Source organism: Myotis yumanensis, unplaced genomic scaffold, assembly GCF_028538775.1.
Source record: "Myotis yumanensis isolate MYYU_CA2020_CCGP unplaced genomic scaffold, mMyoYum1.0.hap1 SCAF_16, whole genome shotgun sequence".
In the NCBI taxonomy this organism is placed as follows: Eukaryota; Metazoa; Chordata; class Mammalia; order Chiroptera; family Vespertilionidae; genus Myotis; species Myotis yumanensis.
The window spans coordinates 5,741,854-5,763,289 of NW_027223767.1; the positions used below are offsets into that span (position 1 = coordinate 5,741,854).

Sequence of the window (21,436 nt, forward strand, 5' to 3'; positions counted from 1 at the left end):
CAAAAGTCAACACTCTATGCATAAGGAAAAAGTAAAAATAAAAAATAACTCGGGGTAAAATGATTTTTTGACCAGAAATAGAAAGAGTTGCTGGTAAGAAACAGAAAAACAAAAGGGCAAGGTTGGCAGTGCCCTGGGCAGGGCCTGGGGGCAGGTTCTGGGACTTGTCTTGCCCAATGCTGTGGCCAGGCTACTGAGTGGCTTCTGGTCAGCGGATGGTGTCTCCATTACTGGAGGTGCCATATTGCTTATGCAGGATCATTTCAGCTTCTCTACTTCGGGTTTCTCTGAGTTCAGTTAGCTTGAATTAGCCTCTAATAAACCTGGACAACACACAGAACTGAGTTTATGATTGGCAAAGCCGAGGCCCTCAACCCGTAGTTACTTCCCTTGTGTCTGTTAGGGGGTGGCCAGACTGCCCCATCCTGACAGCAAACCCCCAGAATCAGCCTTCTGTGGGCCTTCACAGGACCTGCCAGGCACACCAAGAGGAACTAACTGAGGGCCTCGTTCTCTTTAGCAGCAGAGGAACCCAGGACTCTGCTCGTCCCTCCTTCCGACTGCTGCCTGGAAAGCTGCCTTGGATTGGACAGATCTGAGTTTTAGTGCTTGGGTGACCTTGCCTAAGTCCGTGGGCTTCTCCAAGCTTGAGTGCCCTCGATCAAATGTAAACTCCTAAGGCGCTGTAAGGGGGTTGCAAGGATGAACAGTGATGGAAGACATGGCCTCATTGGAATAGAATGGACTAGTGTTTACAGAAATATTAGCTCAAGAGAGAGGGAAAGCCTCTAATCTTTTTCTTAGAGTGAGGCAGGAGGGGACGATCACTAGATAACGGCATCATGGCAGATCTGCCAGGCAGAAGACAGGATTAAATGTGGGGTCTTCTCAGCATCCTGCGCCTTAGAGGGGCCACTAAGCTTGCACAGCTAGAAGAGTCCGAATCAGGTACCAGAGAACAGGCATCACCCAGCCATCTCTCTGGGGTTGTCCTTCACCTCTTTCACCTCCAGGGTCAGGCAGGGCTTCCCAGAGCTATGGTTACTAAGCGCGACAGCGTCCATGGTAACCTGTTCCTCCAGCTTCTGTTGCCCGCCTCTCCACCCACTGGCCAATCGGCTCCTGGCGAGCCGACGGGGGCGGCTGCTGACTGGTCCTCGGGCTCTGACGTCACTGCAAAGCGGTGCCAAGACCGAGCAGGTGGGGTTTGAGCCTCCAAGGACGTTAGGTGGTGGGTCTGCGACCCTTCTCGCTCCCCGCCCCTCACCTGGCACCTGCGACAGGTGAGTGGTCTCGCTGGCTCCTCGCTGAGGCGACCCCTCTAGAGGCCCCTTCCCCAAACAGGATTCTGACCTCAGAATTCGAGGTGAGGTCATGGAAACCCTGGAATTCCTACCCCCCTTCACTTCTCTACTCCCTCCCGCCCCCCCCCCCCCCCGCCCCACCTCCCCCAAAATCACACAAACCCACAGGCAGCCTATCTAGCCTCCACCCCCACACCTTCGTGATCTAAGTTCCTGAGGCTTTTAAAGGACTGAGAAGTAAACGCAGAACCAGAGAAGGGGCATCTGAACCCCCGACCCTCTGCTAACTCCTACATTTTCTTACACCTCCGAGCAGTGCTGTGCGTTGTCACTGCTCCGTGCTTCCTGCTTTAGCTGGGTGCAGGCACTGCGAGGGCAGGACAGTCGCCTTGCCTTTTGGACAGTTCCTGAGATTCGTGCCCAGGCTGGTGTCGCCTCCCGCACTGCCACTTCTGTGGGGCTCTGGCTGGGAAGCTCTCACTTGTATTTCGAATTTAGACCAAGCCCCTTTATGTTTTTTCCCTGGATGCTTACTGTGTTCTGGTTCAATAAACATTGTCTACATGGGCAAAAGTACTCCTTTGGTCATTGTGAAAAAAGCAAGCGAATACTTTCACTGATAGGCAAAGTGTTTTTGAGGTATCTGATAAAGTATTCTTTGTCTGACCTAGAGTAAAATATTTCACAAAATAGTGTGTTCGAGCATCCATGTACCCATGCCTCGTACAACAACTACCATAAACCTGTTCCTGGCACAGATGAGGCCTCCTACGTACCCTTGGGAATCCTGTTCCCTCTCTCCTTCCCCACTTCTACCCCAGGACCAGCATTTAGTGTTTCAGTTTACATAGTGATACCATGCTATACATAGGTCATCCATTCTGTGAAAAGTTTTGTATGACTTTATCACATATTATGCATGTGTACCCCAGTTGATGGTCTTTTTCAGGTTGTTTCCTTTGAAAACTTATTAGAAAGATATTCTTGTACATTCTAGTTGTGTACATACTTAAGTTTCTCTAGGTAGATGTCAGAACGTTGAATTGCAGAATCACAGGGAATGTGCTGTTTCAACTCTATAAGATACTGGCACGTAGCTCTCTAATGTAGAGCAATTTATACTTCCACCATCAATAAAGGAATCCTTATAAAACTTTGAGTTTTTTTGCAAGGGGGAGAGAAAGAGATTATTCAACTTTTTCTGCATTCTTATTTAATATATGCATAAAGATGAATTACTTAAGCATATGAAGTCTGATTAAATTTATTCTTCTGATTCTGGTACTTATTAATATATTGGGTCAGTGTTTTATTTCTACTCCAGTTTAAAACTGTGTATTCATGTACATGGCTAAAAGAACCGAGCTTGTATGTGATCATTTCACGTCGTCACTCATCTGGGGCAGAGTGTGGGATAAGTTGTGGGAACCCTCTGTACTTGGCCTGTCTTCTGCAGAAAATTATAGATTTTTATACCTTAAAATATTTATGATCTCAAAGTATTGCCTAAACTTGCTAATAAAATCTGTTTATCCAACTAGAGGCTACCCTTTGGATTGTAAATCAAGTTTTCTAGTACTTAAAATCTCTGTGTGATTGATTATATTTTACCATGTTAATATTTATGAGACTATTATAGTATTTTCCAGTGTGTAAATAATTATTGAGCCCACATTAAATGAACACAGCCAAACATTGTATTTGACTTAGCAGCACATGTCTCATATCTTATGCTTTTGGTCGTGACAAAAAGTATAATTAAAAAAACAATTGCATGATTTAGGGACTGGATTTTTCTGCAGCTATTTTCATTTATTTTTCCAAAGAATGTGTTCAGTTTACTTAGAAATATGATATATCTATCTATATATAAAAGCCTAATATGCTGTGTCTGACTATTCGACCATTTGACCAGTCTCTATTATGTGCACTGACCACCAGGGGGCAGACATTCCAACTTGTTGGTTAGCTTGCTGCTGGGGTCCAGCCTCTGGGGACTGGACAAGACAGGCCGGACATACCCTGGAGCCCTAACGCAGTCCCTCCCCAGCCCTGATCCCCAATCGTGCACCAGTGGGGTCCCTGGGCCTGGTCTGTGCCCTCTCACAATCTGGGACCCCTCAGGGGATGTCGGAGAGCCAGTTTCTGTCCAATCCCCACAGGCCAGGCTGAAGGACCCAACTGGTGCACAAACCTGTGCACTGGGCCTCTAGTTTATAATAACAGTTAATGATCTTATTATGTGTCTCACCCTCCTAGGAAGTGACTAAGATCGAATTTAGAGAATAATTTAAACATTGGAAAAGGCAACGTGTCAAAGTACACATAGGCTTTTAAAAACTGAGGTATTATTTCTTCCTTAAAAGTCTAGTAGAAATCATCAGTGAACTCATCCAGGCCTGAAGATTTCTTTGATGAAAGATTTTAAACTATAGATTCAATTATTTAATTACTATGAAACTATTCATGACATCTGTTTCTTCTTTAGTTAGTAATGGTCTTGAAAGAAATTTGTCCTTTTCATCTACATTGTCAAATTTCTTGGCATAATGTTGTTAGTAATATTGCTTCATTACTTTTCTAATGTTTTCAGGGTCTATAGTAATATCCTCTCTTTTATTCCTGATATTAGTAATTTGTCCTCCTTTGTTTCCTCTTTTTCTTTATCTTGATCAACCCAGAAAGAGATTTATCAATTTTACTATTAGGATTTTATTGCCCTCCCCCCATTTGCCCTTTATTGATTTTTCTCTCTTTATTATTTCCTTCCTTCTAGTTGAGATTTACTTTGTTTTCTAGCTATTAAAAATGAAAGAATAGATTATTGATTTTAGCTCATTCTTATTTTCTGATATAAGCATTTAAAGCTATGAACTTGCCTCTTAACACTATTTTAGCTGCATTTCACAATTTGATATGCTGTGTTTCCATTGTCATTCAGTTCCAAATATTTTCCAATTTCCCATGCTATTTCTTCATTGACCCGGAGGATATTTAAAACTATGTTGTTTAATTTCCTGCTACTTGAGGATTTCCAAATACCTTACCATTACTGATTTCTAATTTAATTCTGATATGGTCAGAGAAAATACTCTGCATGATTTCAATATTTTAAATTTATTTAGACTTGTTTTATGGTTCAGAATATCATCTACTTGGTGAATGTTCTTTGTGCAGTTGGAAATATTGTGTAATCTTATGTTTTGGGTGGAGTGTCCTATACATATATTAGATCCAGTTAATTGTAGTGTTCAAATATCCTATCACCAACTCCTTTCTGTTTGTTCTACTACTGGCAGCTGAGTGTTGAACGATCCACCTATGACTGTTGATTTGTTCCTCTTTACTTTAGTTCTGCTAGTTATGCTTCATGTGTTTAAAATTCTGATAATGGTTAAATAGACATGTAAGATACTTTATTTGTTATCTCCCTTATTAATCAATTTATCCTGTTTCTCTCTTCATCTTTTTTTATTGTTTTATTGCTTAAAGTATTACAAAGAGTATTATATATGTCTCCTTTTTTTTCTTTTCTCTCTTCATCTTTGATAATATTTCTTGTTCTAAAATCTACTTGGTTTGATAGTAATATAGCCACTTCAGTATTCTTTTTATTAGTGTTTACATAGCATATTTTTCTCTATACTTTGGTTTTTAACTTATCTGTATTTTGTGTTTTTCACTACACAGCATACAGTTTAATATTGCTTTTTAAAATTCAGTTTAAAAATCTGCGCCTTTTCATTTGGTTGTTAAACCATTTGTTGTAAATGTCAGTACCAATATGATTGGGTTCCTGTCCATCATCTTGCTGTTTGTTTTCTCTGTCTTATTTTTGTCTCTCTTATCTTGAATTAATTATATGTCTTTTGTACGTATTCCCTGTTTTCCCCTCCACTGTTGGCTTATTAGCGTTAACTCTGTTTTATTTTTTCTTAGAGATTACTCAAGGTCAGCAGTTCAAAAACATTTTGGTCTTAGAACCCCTTTATATTCAAATGACTTCATGCTGGACCTAAAGAGCTTTAGTTTAAATGGATTATATCTCTTGATATTTATTATATTAGAAATTTAAAATTAAAAAAATAATTCTTTAGAAAAATAACCTTAAAAACCCATTGTACAGTAATATAAATAACAGTTTTTTATTTAAAAATCTGATTTCTGAAACAAAATAACTAGTAATAAGAGTGACATTGTTTTACATTTTTGGCAAAATTTTAAAATTTCTTAGTGGCTGGGTCCTGCACTCAGTCTGTTGTGATGTATCACATCACATCTGGAAAACCTGTAAATTTGTGAGAGAATGAGTGAAGAAGGCAAATGGTATCTAAGTATTTACTATGCAAATACAGTGTGTCCTCCAAAAAATGTATACACACTTTAACAGCTGATAGCTTAATTGATGTTTCTTTCTTTTCAGATTTAACTCGTTAGAATTAAAGATGGCAGCCAAAGTCTGTGTAATTTTGGGAGGACACCCTGTAGTTTTGACCTTGTCACCCCTGAAGGTTTTAGACAAGCCCATAAATTCCTGGCTTACATCCTATGAACTTCTGCCCTAAAGCTTATAATATGCATTTTAACTTATTGCAGTATATACTTAAGTTCCATTGTTCCATTTTAGTTAAAAGACCCTTACAAGAATATATTCCACTTTAGCTCTCCCATCATTTGTGCTATTATTACCATATAATTTACTTCTAATTTGTAAATAAACTGCACAATTTTTTTATTATTTTTACTTTAAACAACCATCTTTTATGGAAATTTAAAAGTTAAAAAAATTTTATATTAGAACACATGCTTACCATTCCTGACACTTCATTTGTTTGTTTAGATCCAAATTTCCATCTGCTATAATTTCCTTTTGCTTGAAGAATTTCCTTTAACAATTCTTTTAGAGCAGTTCGGCTGCTGATGAATTCTCTTGGCTTTTGTTTTTATGAAAAAAAAAATATTTCACCTTCATCTTTGAAGAATATTTTTACCAGATGCAGAATTCTAGGCTTACACTTTCTTCCAGCTTTTAAAGATGTTTGATTGTCTTGCACAGTTTCTGACCAGAATTCTGCACTAATACTTATCTTTGTTCCTTTGACTCTGATTTGAAGTTTTTCCCTTTATTGTGGATTTTTAGCAATTTGGTTATGATGAGTTTTGAGGCCATGTAGTGGTGGTGACAGTGCATGTGGGCATGCGCACATGGGTGTGTATTTATCTTCTTGAATTGTGTGGAGCTTCTTAGATCTAGGGATTTGTAGTTTTCATAAAATTTGAGAAATATGTAGCCATTGTTTCTTCAAAGTTTTTTTTTCCTCCCTTCTCTTTAAGATACTCCAAGTACATGATGTTAGACCATTTGGACATTGTACCATAGATTGCTGAGGCTCTTTTTATTTATTTATTTTTTTAGTTTAAAAACTCTTCTTTGGCTTGGTTAGTTTGAAGCTCACTAATATTTACATCTCCTGTATCTAATATGCTGAAAATCCCATGTAGTGAAATTATGCAAGTATATGTTGTATATTTTATTGATAAATCCATTTGGCTCCTTTTTAGATCTTCCATGTCTCTGTTAGGTTCTTGTTCTTTAAATGTGCATACATGATTTGCTGGTGCCATCACATTTTACTATTCATAGGCTTGTTTCTATTGACTGAGTTTTCTCCTGATTAAGGAGAAATGTCTGCTTCTTGTCATGTCTGGACGTTTTTGATCAGATGGTGGACACCGTGATGTTATATATTTGGGTGTCTTGATGTTGTCAGGCAGTTTAATGACTTGTGGAGTAGTTTGATCTCTTTGAGGTCTCTTTTTAAGTTTGCTAGAGTGAGTTTTCAATAGCTGCATTCTAGAAGCAGTTCAGCCCCGTCTCTAATGTGTGACCTCTCTGGGTCTCCATGGAATGTTCCAGGTGATTACCAATAACTCTCCACTCTGACTGGTGCAAGTCTCTCCACTCTCTGTGGGCTCTAGAAATGGTTCAGCTGACAGTCTGCCATCATTCTTCTCCAAGGTCTGTGGAAGGTCCCTTGATGTACCGGCAGCCTATCAAGCAGCCAAGACTCACTGTGTAGATTGGAGCTCTTTCTCTGAACAGCCTGCGTTTTTCCAGGACCAGCTTCACAACTTAGAGCTGTTTCATTGCCTTCAGTTCTGATCTGATCTCCTTAACTTACGAATGCTGCCAGACCCTGTATTTCCTGTCAGAAGGCTTACCTTATCTGTTTCTCTTCTTTTATGGATCAGAGTCCTGTGAGGATTTTTGTCCAATATTGGAAAACTATTTCATGTATTTTGCCTGGTTTTTATAGGTAAGAGGCTAGGTCTAGTTTTTATTTCTCTATCCTGGTTGGAGAATGAGTCTATTTTGAGTTTTTGAGTATTTCTTAGGCAATGACACTCTCAATATGTTTTATCAGTAATGACCCAAAATACAAGGCATTGCTATGCTGTTGTCTTTTGTTCAGCCTTCCTGAGTGACATGAGAGATGGCTGGCTGAATCTTGAACTTCAGCGTGGCTGTGGAATGTTGTCTCCATGTGAAACTTACTGCCACATATAAGGAGCTCTCCATCTGTGAACTTTAAACAGCCGAGTTTTATGCTTCAGATTCCAGGTTCTAAATTATATCTCATCCCTAATGAACCTCTGCATCTTCACACATCATCCCTTGGAGAAATGACCATGGGTCAATATTTAACAAAGATAGCTCCCTCAAGATTTGAACATAATAGGTGTACGTAAATACATGTGGTAATCCTGCACTAGGAAACCATTGGCTGAAGGATCAAATGAAACATTCACTTTTAGAGCCTTTACTGTTGAGAATTAAGAAAAGTCAAGTGAAGCTTCTTGCTGAAAGAAAACTACTGGGATTATTTCTAGATTTGACTTGGAGAAGAGGTTAGAACTAAGAACAGCCTAAGGTTTACTATGAGGATGCTAAGGTCTCAAGTTACTTTGAATTTGTTGTTTCAAAAGGCAGTGTTTAAGTTTCATAGTTAAGGAAAGAACTGCAAGTGGTTATTAAGGTTTCTTTTTTACCATCATACTCTAAGCATGGCCAGTATATGTGTGGGGGCTAAGGGAAGGAAGAATTGAGGGAAAGTCAGGGATCTAAGCTCAGGTGGGACACCCCACTGCCAGTGGGCAGCTATTTTATCACATGTGGTCCAAGTGGATTTTTATTTGACCACAATTTTACAGATAGATTATTTTGTGGTTTGGATACCAAAGGCTTCAAGACATAGCTATTTGAATAATTGAATGATTTTTATTCTGAGAAGGCTATGGAATTGAATCTGATTTGATTTTTCCTTTTCAGTAAATGGATCCATAGGCATTAACCCCAAATAGAATGATATTTAGATGCTGAAAAGTATGTCATAAGCTATGGTAACCTTCACTTTTTGGACTAATAATGACCATAATTTTCAGACAATAAAATATTTTCAACTGGTAAAAAAGATGAAGTAGATCTGTATGTTTTAGTGGGAGAAGTCCAAAACATAGATGCATGTTCTAGAATAATACTTATAATGACTAAGATAATTTACTTTATGTATTAAAAATCTCTGTGCATATGAATAAATGGTGTATGTATGCAGGTTTAAAAACAATACATATGTTGTCATATGAAGAGGAAAAATCTGGAGAGATACAACTATTAATGAACTATCCATGGTGTCTACTTCTGAGTTCAGTTTTGGGAGGGAGAATGAATATATTTACCTTTTATTTTATATATTCCTCTGTATTAGTAATTTTAGAAGTTGGTATTTATTGAGCATTTACTATGTGCCCAGAACTGTGCTAAAGCATTCCACATCCTTAGCATTGTCTTACTCAATCCTCAAACCTCAGTGCCTCAGTGACGTCCCTAGGATGTTCATATTGTAAGTGCTTACAGGTGCCAAGTTGTCAGGAAGGGGATCTAGTTACTTGCCTTGAGCTATGTTTGCCTACCAAGCACTGCATTATAACCCAGATTGTGTGGGGGATGCTGCCAAGCAACGCCTTGCTGCTAATACCCCTCATAACAATCCAAAGAAGTACTATTATTCCCAACTGAAAGATGAGGAAACTGAGGCACAAAGAGGTTAAGTAATTTGTCCAATGTCACATGGCTTGTAAATAGAAGAGCCAAGATTTGAACCCCTATCTGTTAAAATGCGTAGTTTAGGCTCTTAATTTGAATTTATTGTAGGACAATATTACTTCTTATAACTTGAAAATATTTTTAAAAATCAAATAGCCAATCTAAAAATGTGATTTTTAATATATTTGGCAACATAGAAATGAAAAAATATTGGAATATATTATCACTGGTAAAGGTGGGTATCAGAGTAAAAGAAATATGTATTAGCGGGCACTGCTACTAATACTAAGTCAGATGTGGCCTTTTATTTGTAAAGTTTCACCAAAGATTAAATTATGTGACTGTCTATTTTTACCTTTTCCCCCCTTTTAAACAGGAGAGATTTACAAGTAGTGTTTGAGCATCATGGAGTTTTTAGGTTCAACTTTAACGGCAACTTATGCCCATCCTAAACCAACACCAGCCAACTTTCTACCAGCGATCGGTTCCGTGACATCAAGCTATAGGGACCGCTTCCCCCACTCCAATATGACCCATAGCTTGAGTCTTCCTTGGAGACCAAGCACATACTACAAAGTAGCTGCTGACTCACCAACCTTGGGCCCCTACTGCACCAGATCTCAGAAGGTATCCGAGAGCCCCATGCTCCCCTTTGTTTCCAATAGAACCACTCTCTTCACACGATACACTCCTGATGATTGGTATAGGTCCAATTTAACCAACTATCAAGAATCCAACACTTCCCAACGTAATTCAGAGAGTCTAAGAGTAGATACATCTCGCTTGATTCAAGACAAATACCAACAAACAAGAAAAACCCAGGCAGATTCCACTCAAAATTTGGGAGAACGAGTCAATGACATAGGATTTTGGAAATCTGAAATAATTAATGAGCTGGATTCAATGATTGGAGAGACAAATGAACTAACTGATGTTAAGAAAAAATTGGAGAGGGCTTTGATGGAGACGGAAGCCCCTCTTCAGGTAAATATAAGACCTTATGATTAATGACTCCGTTGTTATGATTATAATTCACTGGTTGAATTTCTGAGGTTATTTATTGGTTGATTTGGGTTTTATTTCACTTGTAGAAGTCAGCCCCTATCAATAAATTTGTAACTGGTGCCAGTAATGTTAAAACAATTGCTATTTTTACACATTATACAGAACACTCATATAAGCAGAAAGAATTCTGAATGCAAAGCAAATGAGGCTAATTAAAGAGACACCTTGGAACATACAATATATTTAAGAGATGGGAAGATGAAATTTTCATCTTGGTCATTGATGTCCCTGGATTAACATAAACAACATTTGGGGGAAAAATACACCCATAAAACCAAACCAACTATTTGTTTAGTCTGGGTTGTGAAATGCCTGTGTATACAGTATAATTCCATTTCTTGGCACAAGGAAGTGATCAAATGAGACTTTCTATATATATATATATATATATATTTGATATAATTGATTTCAGAGAGAAAGGGAGAGGGGGAGATAGAAACATCAATGATGAGAGAGAATCATTGATCGGCTGCCTCCTTCGTGTCCCCTACTGGTGATCAAGCCTGCAACCCAGGCATGTGCCCTGACCAGGAATTGAAGCGTGACCTTCTGGTTCATAGGTTGACGCTCAACCATGGAGCCACACCAGTCGGGCCAAATGAGATCTTCTTAGGAGATAGAATAGTTTGGTTGAATAGAGAAATGGGACTGAGGTTAAGCCAGTTGGGGTCATGGAGGCCACGTTGCAGTTGGTTACTGGCCTCTGACCAGGCTTCTGAGTGGACTCAAATTGCCTCCAACCTTCTGAGTGTGTGAGGGCACTCCAACCTCATTCTATACACCATCACTGAAAGAAGACATTCTGTGTGTGTGTGTGTGTGTGTGTGTGAGCAAAGCTCATACCATTTTTCTTCATATTTGTGTGACTTATTTGCCACATGATAAGCATTTGCCATAGTTTATTGTTACATCTGTAGAGGCAGAGTTTAGAACAGGGGTCCTCAAACTTTTTAAACAGGGGACCAGTTCACTTCACTGTCCCTCAGACCGTTGAAGGGCCAGACTATAGTTTTTTAAAAAACTATGAACAAATTCCTATGCACACTGCACATATCTTATTTTGAAGTAAAAAAACAAAACGGGAACAAATACAATATTTGTATTTGCATGTGGCCCGCGGGCCGTAGTTTGAGGACCCCTGGTTTAGAGGATCAAGGAGCTGATGTCTAGTGGGTTGAAGAATTTGTTGGAGACCCCTACACACTGTTACTCTTTTTGTGCCCCCTCCCCATTAAAAACAAGCACATACAAATACATGCAACCCACCAGAAATTTTAAGAGAGGTTGATAGACACTAACTATGTAATCTTAAAGTAACTCATCATGAATCGTTTTAAGGGATTAGAAGCCCTTCCATACTTTCTCTGTGCCCCACTCAGTGTGAGGATTTCTGGTCTATTCTATACCCTGCTACATCCAACCTCACTTACTTTGAATTATCCTGAAAAGTGCTCCTTTCAGAGGTGACTACGTTCAGTGAGATGGTTCTCATTTGAATTGAATTTTTTCTTCAATTTTTGCCCAGAAGTTTTTGATTATTTATTATCAACATAGTATCAGAAGGCCCTGATTAAAATTAGTTAGTCATGTAAACTGATCCCTCTCAAAAGAGAAGATATAGATTGTCAACCCATGAAAAAATGTTAAAACTTCATAAAAATGCTAATTAAATCAATGAAGGAACCATTTTTGGCCTATAAAATTAACAAAAATATTGATAACGTCTCTGATTGGCAAAGTTCAGAAAGTGGACACTTTCATATATTGCTGGTAGGACTGTGGAAAGAAGAAACTTCCTGGAAAATGATTTAGTAATACACGTTAAAATAATCAGAGTTCCTGTCAACTCATTAATCATCATCAATCAGATGTAAATTGCACTATTAAAAAATTAAAGATTCACTCAAAGATTTTGTTCAATGATATTATATCTGGATTATAATGTTCATACTATTATATTTAAAAAATTTTAAATTTAACATTATAAAGTCACCACATAATATGAAATAGTCTTTGAAAAAGTATTACATAATGTTCTCTCATACTTAATTTATTGTTATCAATCTAAACTATTTTCCATTGGTGCCATTAATATACTTTGTCTCAAAGATTATTTTACGAATAGGGCCTATCATTTAATGTCAACCCTAAAAAGCATAATATAAAATTATAAGGACACTATAATCTCTGTTTTGTTAAAAACAAACAAACAAAACAGTGATAGGAGTATGGCTAAATCATCTTCTATTTGTCTGTATTTTTCTCTTCAATGGATAAGACAATTTTATTTTTATAATTGCCTTTTTAAAAATAATCGCTTGGATTTGGGCTACACAAATATTTTGTTGTCTTTAAAGACAATCATTTATTTTTTTTCCTTACTCTTCTTATAGAAATTATTTGGAGATAATATAAATAATACCTGGAAGACTCAGGTTATTGAAGTATTTCTGTAGAAGACATTAACACCAAGTAATTTTCTCAGGTGCTAATTTGTGGAGATCAAGTTGATACTATCTGCTTCATTTTGTCAACTCTCCAAATTAGGAAAAATTTCAAACCACAATTGAAGAGCTAACTCTTTACCTTCTATCTAGAACAAAGGGTTTACTTACTAGTAGTTGTCATGGTTGGTTTCGCCCTACATTTCCAACAAAATGGCTTGAAAAGTTGGTATTGGGAGTGTTTGTTGACTTGTGTTAGAAGCAGGTCATTAGACACTCAGGTCACTGGTGTTAGTCAGTTTGTGTTAGAGGTTTTTCTAATCCGTGTATCTGCAGGTAGCTCGAGAATGTCTGTTTCATCGAGAGAAGAGAATGGGCATCGACCTAGTTCATGATGAAGTAGAAGCAGATCTGCTGACGGTAAATATGGGGGAAATGTTTCAACCAGAAACTTAGCTGCCAACATGCATTTAATGTTAAAACAAAAGTGATGTTACATATAGCCACTTATAAATAAGAAATTATAACATCAAGTGTTTATAGCATTTAGAAAACAACCTTTTTAGGCTAGAAAAGTAATAGATATTTATTAGAGAATTTGAAAGATACAGAAAAGGATAAAGAAAGATAAAAATCACCTGGATCTGGCTTACACAGAAATCACTATTAATTTGGGGGCATTTAAGCTTTCTTTTTATTAAATACTTAGATAGATACCACCCAACTTAAAGACACACAGACATGTCTTCAGGATTAGAAATATACAGTATATATGAATTTGATTAGTGATTTTTTTTCTAGATCAGTGCTCAATGGTGATTATTAAATATACATGTGGGAAGGCAGCACTGTTTTAAAAAAGATCATTTTTAGAGCAGTTTTAGGTTCACAGCAAAATTGAGAGGAAGGTACATATAATCCCTGTAGACACACATGTATAGCAGCCTCGGTTACCAATACCCCCTACCAGAATGGTACATTTGTTATAAATGATGAACCTACATGGATACATCATCTTCACCCAAAGTCCGTAGTTTACCCATAGGGCTCACTCTTGGTGGTGTAGATCCTATGGGTTTGGAAAAATGTACAATGACATGCATCCTCCATTATGGAATCATACAAAGTATTTTCACTGCCCTAAGAATTCTCTGTGTTCTGCTGATTTACACCCCTAACCCCAATAGTGCTTTACTCATTTAAAATTTTGTATTGGTTATTATTTCCACACATCATTATATATGCTTTAATACATGGTTTTAATGGTTACATCATGATTCACTATCTTTTTTTTTTTTTTTTGAAAAATCAATCTTCTCTTTTTTAATAGTTAGGTTGTTTACCTCTATTATTATTATTATTATTATTATTATTATTTTGTTCTTCTTATATTTTAATAACATTGCAGTGTACAAATATATTATTGATAACTACATGTATTTTTATTATTTCCTTAGAATACATTTCAAAAAATGTAACTGGTGTGTCAAAGGGTATAAGCATTTGGAAAGCTTTTGGTATATAGCCAAATTGCCATCAGAATCTTATTGTTATATCTGCACTCCCATTTGATTCTCCCACTATGCTCTCTTCCACCTTCCACCAATTCAATATGACTTACTTCTAAGTCATACTGAACTTCATTTACTAGACTTGCTACCACAGATGTCTGCCATTTCTTAAGATTAGCCATTATATGCCTGGGCCCTTCCTAATCTCTCTCTCTCTCTCTCTCTCTCTCTCTCACTCTCTCCCTCTCTCTCTTCTTAGCCATATCCTCTATTAAGCATTAGTTTTATATCCCTAAGTACCTTTCAAATATATTTACATTGGTGACTCAATTTTTGGTTTACATTCATCAAGCCTAAAAGTGAGCTTTTCTTCTATCTTGATGTCTTCTGCTTTCTGCTTTCTATTAATGGTACCAAGGTTCTCCCATTACCATGGCATGTCTTGCTGACTCACATCATCTCTGTAATCAGTTTCCAGCTCCTGTACATTGTTCCTCTGATTTGTTTCTCACCTCTCTCTTTTCCACTTCATTCTCCCTAACATTGTTCTAAATCATCCTTTCCTCCTTCATAGCTGATAAATGTGAAATCTGCAGATGCCTTGTTGTCACTGAGATGCAGTAAATTATAAGCCACTTCTAACAGTTTGACTTCATGAGTTTGCCCACAAACTCACTAAAGCATTTCTAAGAGATTTCATTTTAAACTTGGCTACTTTAGTGTTTCCATAATTCTAGCTCGCAAAACTGCACCCTGTGAAGGCTTTTAAAATATCAGTGATTAGGTCCAACTTTCAGAAATTCTGATTCAAATCTGGAGTGGGGACTAGTCATTGATATTTAAAAATATTCCCCAAATAAATTTAATTAGCATCCAGAGTTAAGGACTTTTTTAAAACTACAAAATAGTATCGATAGAAGTTAATATCTAAATAAGTTATCATATTATGTTCATATATTGGAAGACTTAAATAGTGTTAAGATGGTAGTACTTCCTAAAATGATCCATAGATTCAACACAATTCCTTTCAAAATCCCCAGCTGATTTCTTTGTAAGAATTGGCAAGCACATCCTAAAATTTACATCAAATTTCAAAGGATGCAGAATAGTCAAAATAATATTGAAAAAGAAAGTTGGAGGACTTACACTTCTTGATTTCAAAACCTACTACAATGCTACAATACAAGGATAAACATATAGATAAATGGAATAGCATTTGAGAATCCAGAAATAAGCACACATTTATGATTAATTAATCTTCAGCTGGGTGCCAAAGGGCTATTTTCTTCAACAAACGGTGCTTAGATAGTTGGATTTATTTACATGCAAAGAACCGAAGTTGGCCCCCTACCTCACACCATACAAAGAATTTGAGTCAAAATGGATTGAAAGACATAAATGTAAGAGCTAAAACTGTAAAAATCTAAGAAGAAAACATAGCCATAAATATTTATGACTTTGGAATAGGCAGTAGTTTCTTAAATATTATACCAAAAGCACAAACAATATAAGAAACAAATAGATACACTTGGACATCATCAAAAGGAAAAATTTTGATGATTCAAAGAACATCATCAACAAATTGAGAAGACAATCACAGAATGGAAGAAGACATTCTTTGCAAATCATACATCTGATAAGGGACTTGTATCTAGAAGAAAAAAAGAAAACTCTGAAAACAAAAACAAACAAACAAAAAACCTAGTTCAAAAGTGGGCAAAGAGTCTGAATAGTGAGTTCTCCGAAACTCCAAAGAGGGTATAAAAATGGCTAATAAGCATAAGAAAAAAAATGCTCAGCAATATTAGTCATCAGGGAAATTCAAATAAAACCACAATGAAATATCACTTCACACCCATTAGGATGGCTAAACTAAAAAATACCAAAAAAAAAAAAAAAAAAATAGCAAGTGTTGATGAGAATGTGGGGAAATTAGAACCCTCATACAATGCTGGTGGAGATGTAAAATGAAGTAACTGATTTGGGAGGTGGTTAAACAGACTTATCATCTGATTCAGTAATTCTATGCCTTTGTATTTACCCAAGAGAAAAGGAAGTATGTGGCCACGCAAAAGCATGTGCATGAATGTTCATAGCAGCATTATTCATCACAACCATTTAGAAACAGCTAAATGCCCATCAACTGATGAATGATAAAACGTGGTCTCTCCATGCAACAGAACGCTATTCAGCCATAAAAAGGAATAAAGAGCTGCTGCATTCTACAACATGAATGATCCTTGAACAAACTCTGCTGAGTGAAGGAAGCCTGTGGCCAAGGAACACATATTGCATGATTCCATTGATATGAAATGTCCAGATTAGGGAAATCGACAGAGACTGACAGTAGATTAGTGTCTGCCCAGGAGAAGGTGGCTTAGGGATTGGAAATTGGGGATAACAGCTGAGGGGTATGTTGTTTCTTCGGTGGGTAATGAACATGTTTTAAAAATTGATTCTAGTGATAGTTATGCAACTCTGTGAATAAAAACCATTGAATTGTACATGAATTCTGTGGTATGTGAACAATATCTCAATAAAACTATTTGTTTTTTAAACAACGACAAGAAGCACTGCTTTAGAGGCAAATATTTTCCAGGTCAGTACCAGACACTGATTGACCTCAAAACACAGAGTCTGTGATTAGACTAGTGGTTCATCAACTGAGGGTGCCTTCGCCCTGGCCAATTAGTTCAAGCAGTGACTGTATCTTGTAGCCTACTCAAGGAAATGATATTAGCATACCTTATTTTTACCAGAACAGGCCTCAGTTTTTTAAATAACTAAGTTAATATTATAAAAAAAAATAGGAAATAGCTTTAAACGGCTTGCTTTTGAAAAATGTGAGTAGAATGAAATATTTTCTCACGAATTCTGTTGATTCTTTCAGTCAGTGGTCTTCACCAAATTCTTACAAAGTGGCTTCTCTGGGGGAACTGATCAGGACATTATATCAACGGAACTCCTAGATCTAGCTAACTTCTTGGACTTTAAAGCAAAATGAACCTTTGAGTGAAGATTAATGAGTAAATCAACACTGGGGACAGTCTCAATGGTTTTTGGTTTTAGACATTTAGACCTTCCTGCCTCCAACTCTCTGACATTATTTAAATTCATATATAAAAATTATTTTTTAATATATTTTATTGATTTTTTACCGAGAGGAAGGGAGAGGGACAGAGAGTCAGAAACATTGATGAGAGAGAAACATTGATCAGCTGCCTCCTGCACACTTCCCACTGGGGATATGTCCGCAACCAAGACACATGCCCTTGACCGGAATCAAACCTGGGACCCTTCAGTCTTCAGGCCGATGCTCTATCCACTGAGCCAAACAGGCCAGGGCCATATATAAAAATTATTGTTGAAGTATTTTTTATAATAAGAGTCTCATTAAAAGTATTTTTTTTTTTCACTAAAAGTCCCAGGAATGCCCGCCATGTGCATCATGTACAGAGTATAAAAGCTCATTAGGGTTTTGGGTTTTAAGTGTTTTTTTAAAGCATTACTCTGTGCATCTTTTGCCAACACCCACCTCAATGAAATAGCTACACACACACACACACACACACACACAGCCATAAAGAGGAAGACCACCAACACTGAAAACTGAGACTGATGCACAGGAGAATGTGAGAAATCTTTGCTACCTCTAAGGGCAGAGGAACCTTGATAAGATGTGTTAGGAATTTAGTTTTTCATTTACTTCATTAATTTAGGATATTAAAGAATCAGAGAGTAATCACTGAAATAACTCTAAAGATAGTCAATATTTTTATGTTACATAATTAAGCAATAAAAGATAAGACTATATAGTTGAGTAATAATTAACATTAGAGTTGAAGGACTTTATAACCAAATTAGCAAGGCAGAAATGAAAAGGAGCTATTTAATTATTTGATAATTTAACATAATAGAAATCATAAATGTTCACATATCAAAAACACCATGCACAAAATATAAAGGCAAAGGCCAAACTGTAAACACACACACACACACACACACACACACACACACACACACACACACATATATATATACTAGAGGGGTCCCCCAGCCCGGCCTGTGCCCTCTCGCAGTCTGGGACCCCTCCGGAGATAACGACCTGCTGGCTTAGGCCTGCTCCCGGGTGGCAGAGGGCAGGCCCAATCCCTAGGTGCAGCCCCTGGTCAGGCTCAGAGCAGGGCCGATTGGAGAGTTGGGGAACCCCCCCTGTCATGCACAGAGCAGGGTCGATGGGGAGGTTGCAGCGCCACCCCCTGTCACGTACAGAGCAGGGCCCATACGGGAGTTGGGGCACCGCCCCCTGTCACACACAGAGCAGGGCGGATCAGGGGCTTGGGGCGCTGCACCCTGTCACACTCAGGGTAGGGCCGATAGAGAGGTTCTGGCTCTACCCCGTTACACACAGAGCAGGGCCCGTGGGGGGGGGGGGGGTTGGGGTGCTGCACCCTGTCACACACAGAGCAGGGCCGATCAGGGGGTTGAGGCACCGCACCCTGTCAAACACAGAGCCGCAGGGCGATCAGGGGGTTGGGGAGCTCCCCCCATCATGCACAGAGCAGGGCTGATCAGGGGGTTGGGGTGCCTTCCCCTGTCACTAACAGAGCAGGGCGGATAGGGAGGTTGTGGCCCCGCCCCCTGTCACTCACAGAGCCGCAGGGCGATCAGGGGGTTTGGGCGCTGCCTCCTGTCACGCTGATCCTGGTGCTGGGAGACATATTACCCTTTTACTATATAGAATAGAGGCCTGGTGCATGGGTGGGGGCTGGCTGGTTTGCCCTGAAGGGTGTCCTGGATCAGGGTGGGGGTCCCCACTGGGGTGCCTGGCCAGTCTGGCTGAGGGGCTGAGGGCTGTTTTTAGGCTGGTGGGTTGACTGAAGCTCCCAACCACTCCTTTTTTCTTTTTTCTTTTTTTTATTCTGGGCCAGCTTTAGCTCTGAGGCCTCGGCTGCTGAAAGCCAGTTTCTGGCCTTTGTTTTTCCTTCTGTATTTGATACAATGTTGTGGTCCGGCTGGCTCAAGCCTGGCTGACTAACGCAGGTTTCTGGGGTTTTGTTTAGCTTCTATATTTGCAACATAGTTGCTTAGAGTTGCAGCTGAGAGGCTGGCAAGTGAGGTGGGGAACCTTGGAGTCCGCTGTCACTGGTCGCTTCAGTGCATGGCTGCCGGCTGCCATCTTGGCTGACAGTTAATTTGCATAAAGATATGCTGATTAGCCAATGGGAAGGGTAGTGGTTGTATGCTAATTACCATGTTTCTCTTTTATTAGTGTAGATATAAAACATATTTGATGGGAAAAGATTGACTTTTACATATAAGAACACATAAGTTAATTTTAAAAACAACGGAAAAGTGGACAAGCACAAAAGAAAAGCCAAATGGTGAACCAATGCATAGTCATAGCATTAACCCACACATTTGGACAGGTGTACTTTTGGGGGGGTCCTATCACATTGGTAGAGATTAAGTGGAGTCATAATGGCTACTTGGCATGGGAGCTGAGGAAGCACACACCCACTTATGGTTGTAAATGGCACAGCTTTTCTGAAAGGCAATTTGGCTGTACTTGTCAAAACCTGGAAAAAAGGCTACCCTTTGAGGATGTCTAAATATTTATTGAAGTTGTTGATCACAGCATTGTTTAATGTCATGGGGAAATGTTCAAGTTTAAAATTAAAAAGCAAACCACAAAACAGTGTGTATAATATGATCACTTTTCACTTGAAAAAGATGTAACAATTTTGTGCACTTTTTAAATATCATCTTGGTACAATTTTGAGTTCTTAGATCATCTAATGTGAATATCAGAGGAAACCAAATGGTTGTTTTAAAAACTCTGATACAACGCCTGTTATATGGACTGTATACATAATAGTAGCATCAAAATCCCACATGTGAGGTCAAGCAGAGCAGTGGGGTGGGGCTGTGGGGCTCAGGTGGGCCAGTGGGGAGGGAAGGCAGCCTCTTTGGTCCAAAGAGCTGGGCATGTTGGAGGCCACATCATGGCTAGAGACAAGCTGCCTTTTGACTGCCTTCCCCCTCCCTGATGCACTGTCTTGGAAGAATAGTTAATATTCACTTTGCACATCACCAGAATTTTGTTTGTATAGAACCAGAGATGTAAAAAAAACCTTGAAATCTTACCCCTGTCCCAACTTGTTCCATAATATGATTTTCTATAGCCCTATGAATAATGAATTTCAGTCTGATATTTAGATCACAATGTTATCGGGGTATATGTGTAAATAAGTGGATATAAATTTGTTTACTTGTTTAACCAGAAAAAAATTTTCCTTCACTGATGTTTTGTTACATTATTGACTTTGAATGCAATGCTCAATAACAAAAACATTAATGTGTGTGTTTTTCAATTGAGTAGGAAGTTGATAATATTCTGTGTTGTCAAGAAAGGATGAAGCTGCATTTGGATAAGGCCGTGGCCCAACTTGCGTAAGAGCTTTACCTCATACAGTGTAAAACCTATTGCCTCTCATACCATGTAAGACCTATTATGAAACTGTGCTTCTATATGCCTCCCATTCAGATTTCTCTTAGCTTCTTATATGAGAATTTCTTATATATGGAAACACAAACACACACATACGTGCTCACACATGTTTTTATGTAGAGATTAAAATGAGTACTTGGAATACTTGCTTTACATTTTTATTTAAAAAATGATTTGAGATTTCATAGCAAGTATTTCTGTCTTAACCTGGAGCATGGCTAAGATTTCTTTGAACTCAAAGACTATTACTCTTTGATGAGAGAGTGACTTGTGGGTGTGCAGCCCAACAGTCGGAAGAGAGGTGAACTGTGGTTCACTTTCATGTTTACTTCCTCTACCTCCTTAAGGACCTGGCCTTCCCTGATTTCCTGGCAGAAATGCTCCTTCTTTGATCACACCATCTCAATACTCATTACGACCATTGCATAGCAATTGAATAATAATTAATATTGGGATGAAGGACTTTATAATCAACTTCATTACATCTCAACATTCAT

General features: G+C 38.2%; 1 protein-coding gene across 3 annotated transcripts in view; it reads left to right on the forward strand.

Annotated features, from left to right (window-relative positions):
• The first annotated feature begins 1,205 nt into the window (after window positions 1-1,205).
• The window catches only part of TEKT3 (tektin 3), a 39,047-nt gene continuing 18,816 nt past the window's right edge, over window positions 1,206-21,436 (forward strand). The window contains exons 1-4 of one of the 3 annotated variants that reach the window (XM_070393486.1): window positions 1,206-1,283; window positions 9,785-10,392; window positions 13,254-13,337; window positions 20,811-20,881. In XM_070393486.1, the coding sequence (XP_070249587.1) occupies window positions 9,814-10,392; window positions 13,254-13,337; window positions 20,811-20,881 (734 nt within the window). In that variant the 5' untranslated portion in view covers window positions 1,206-1,283; window positions 9,785-9,813. The other 2 variants (XM_070393488.1, XM_070393487.1) reach the window with 2 other exon arrangements.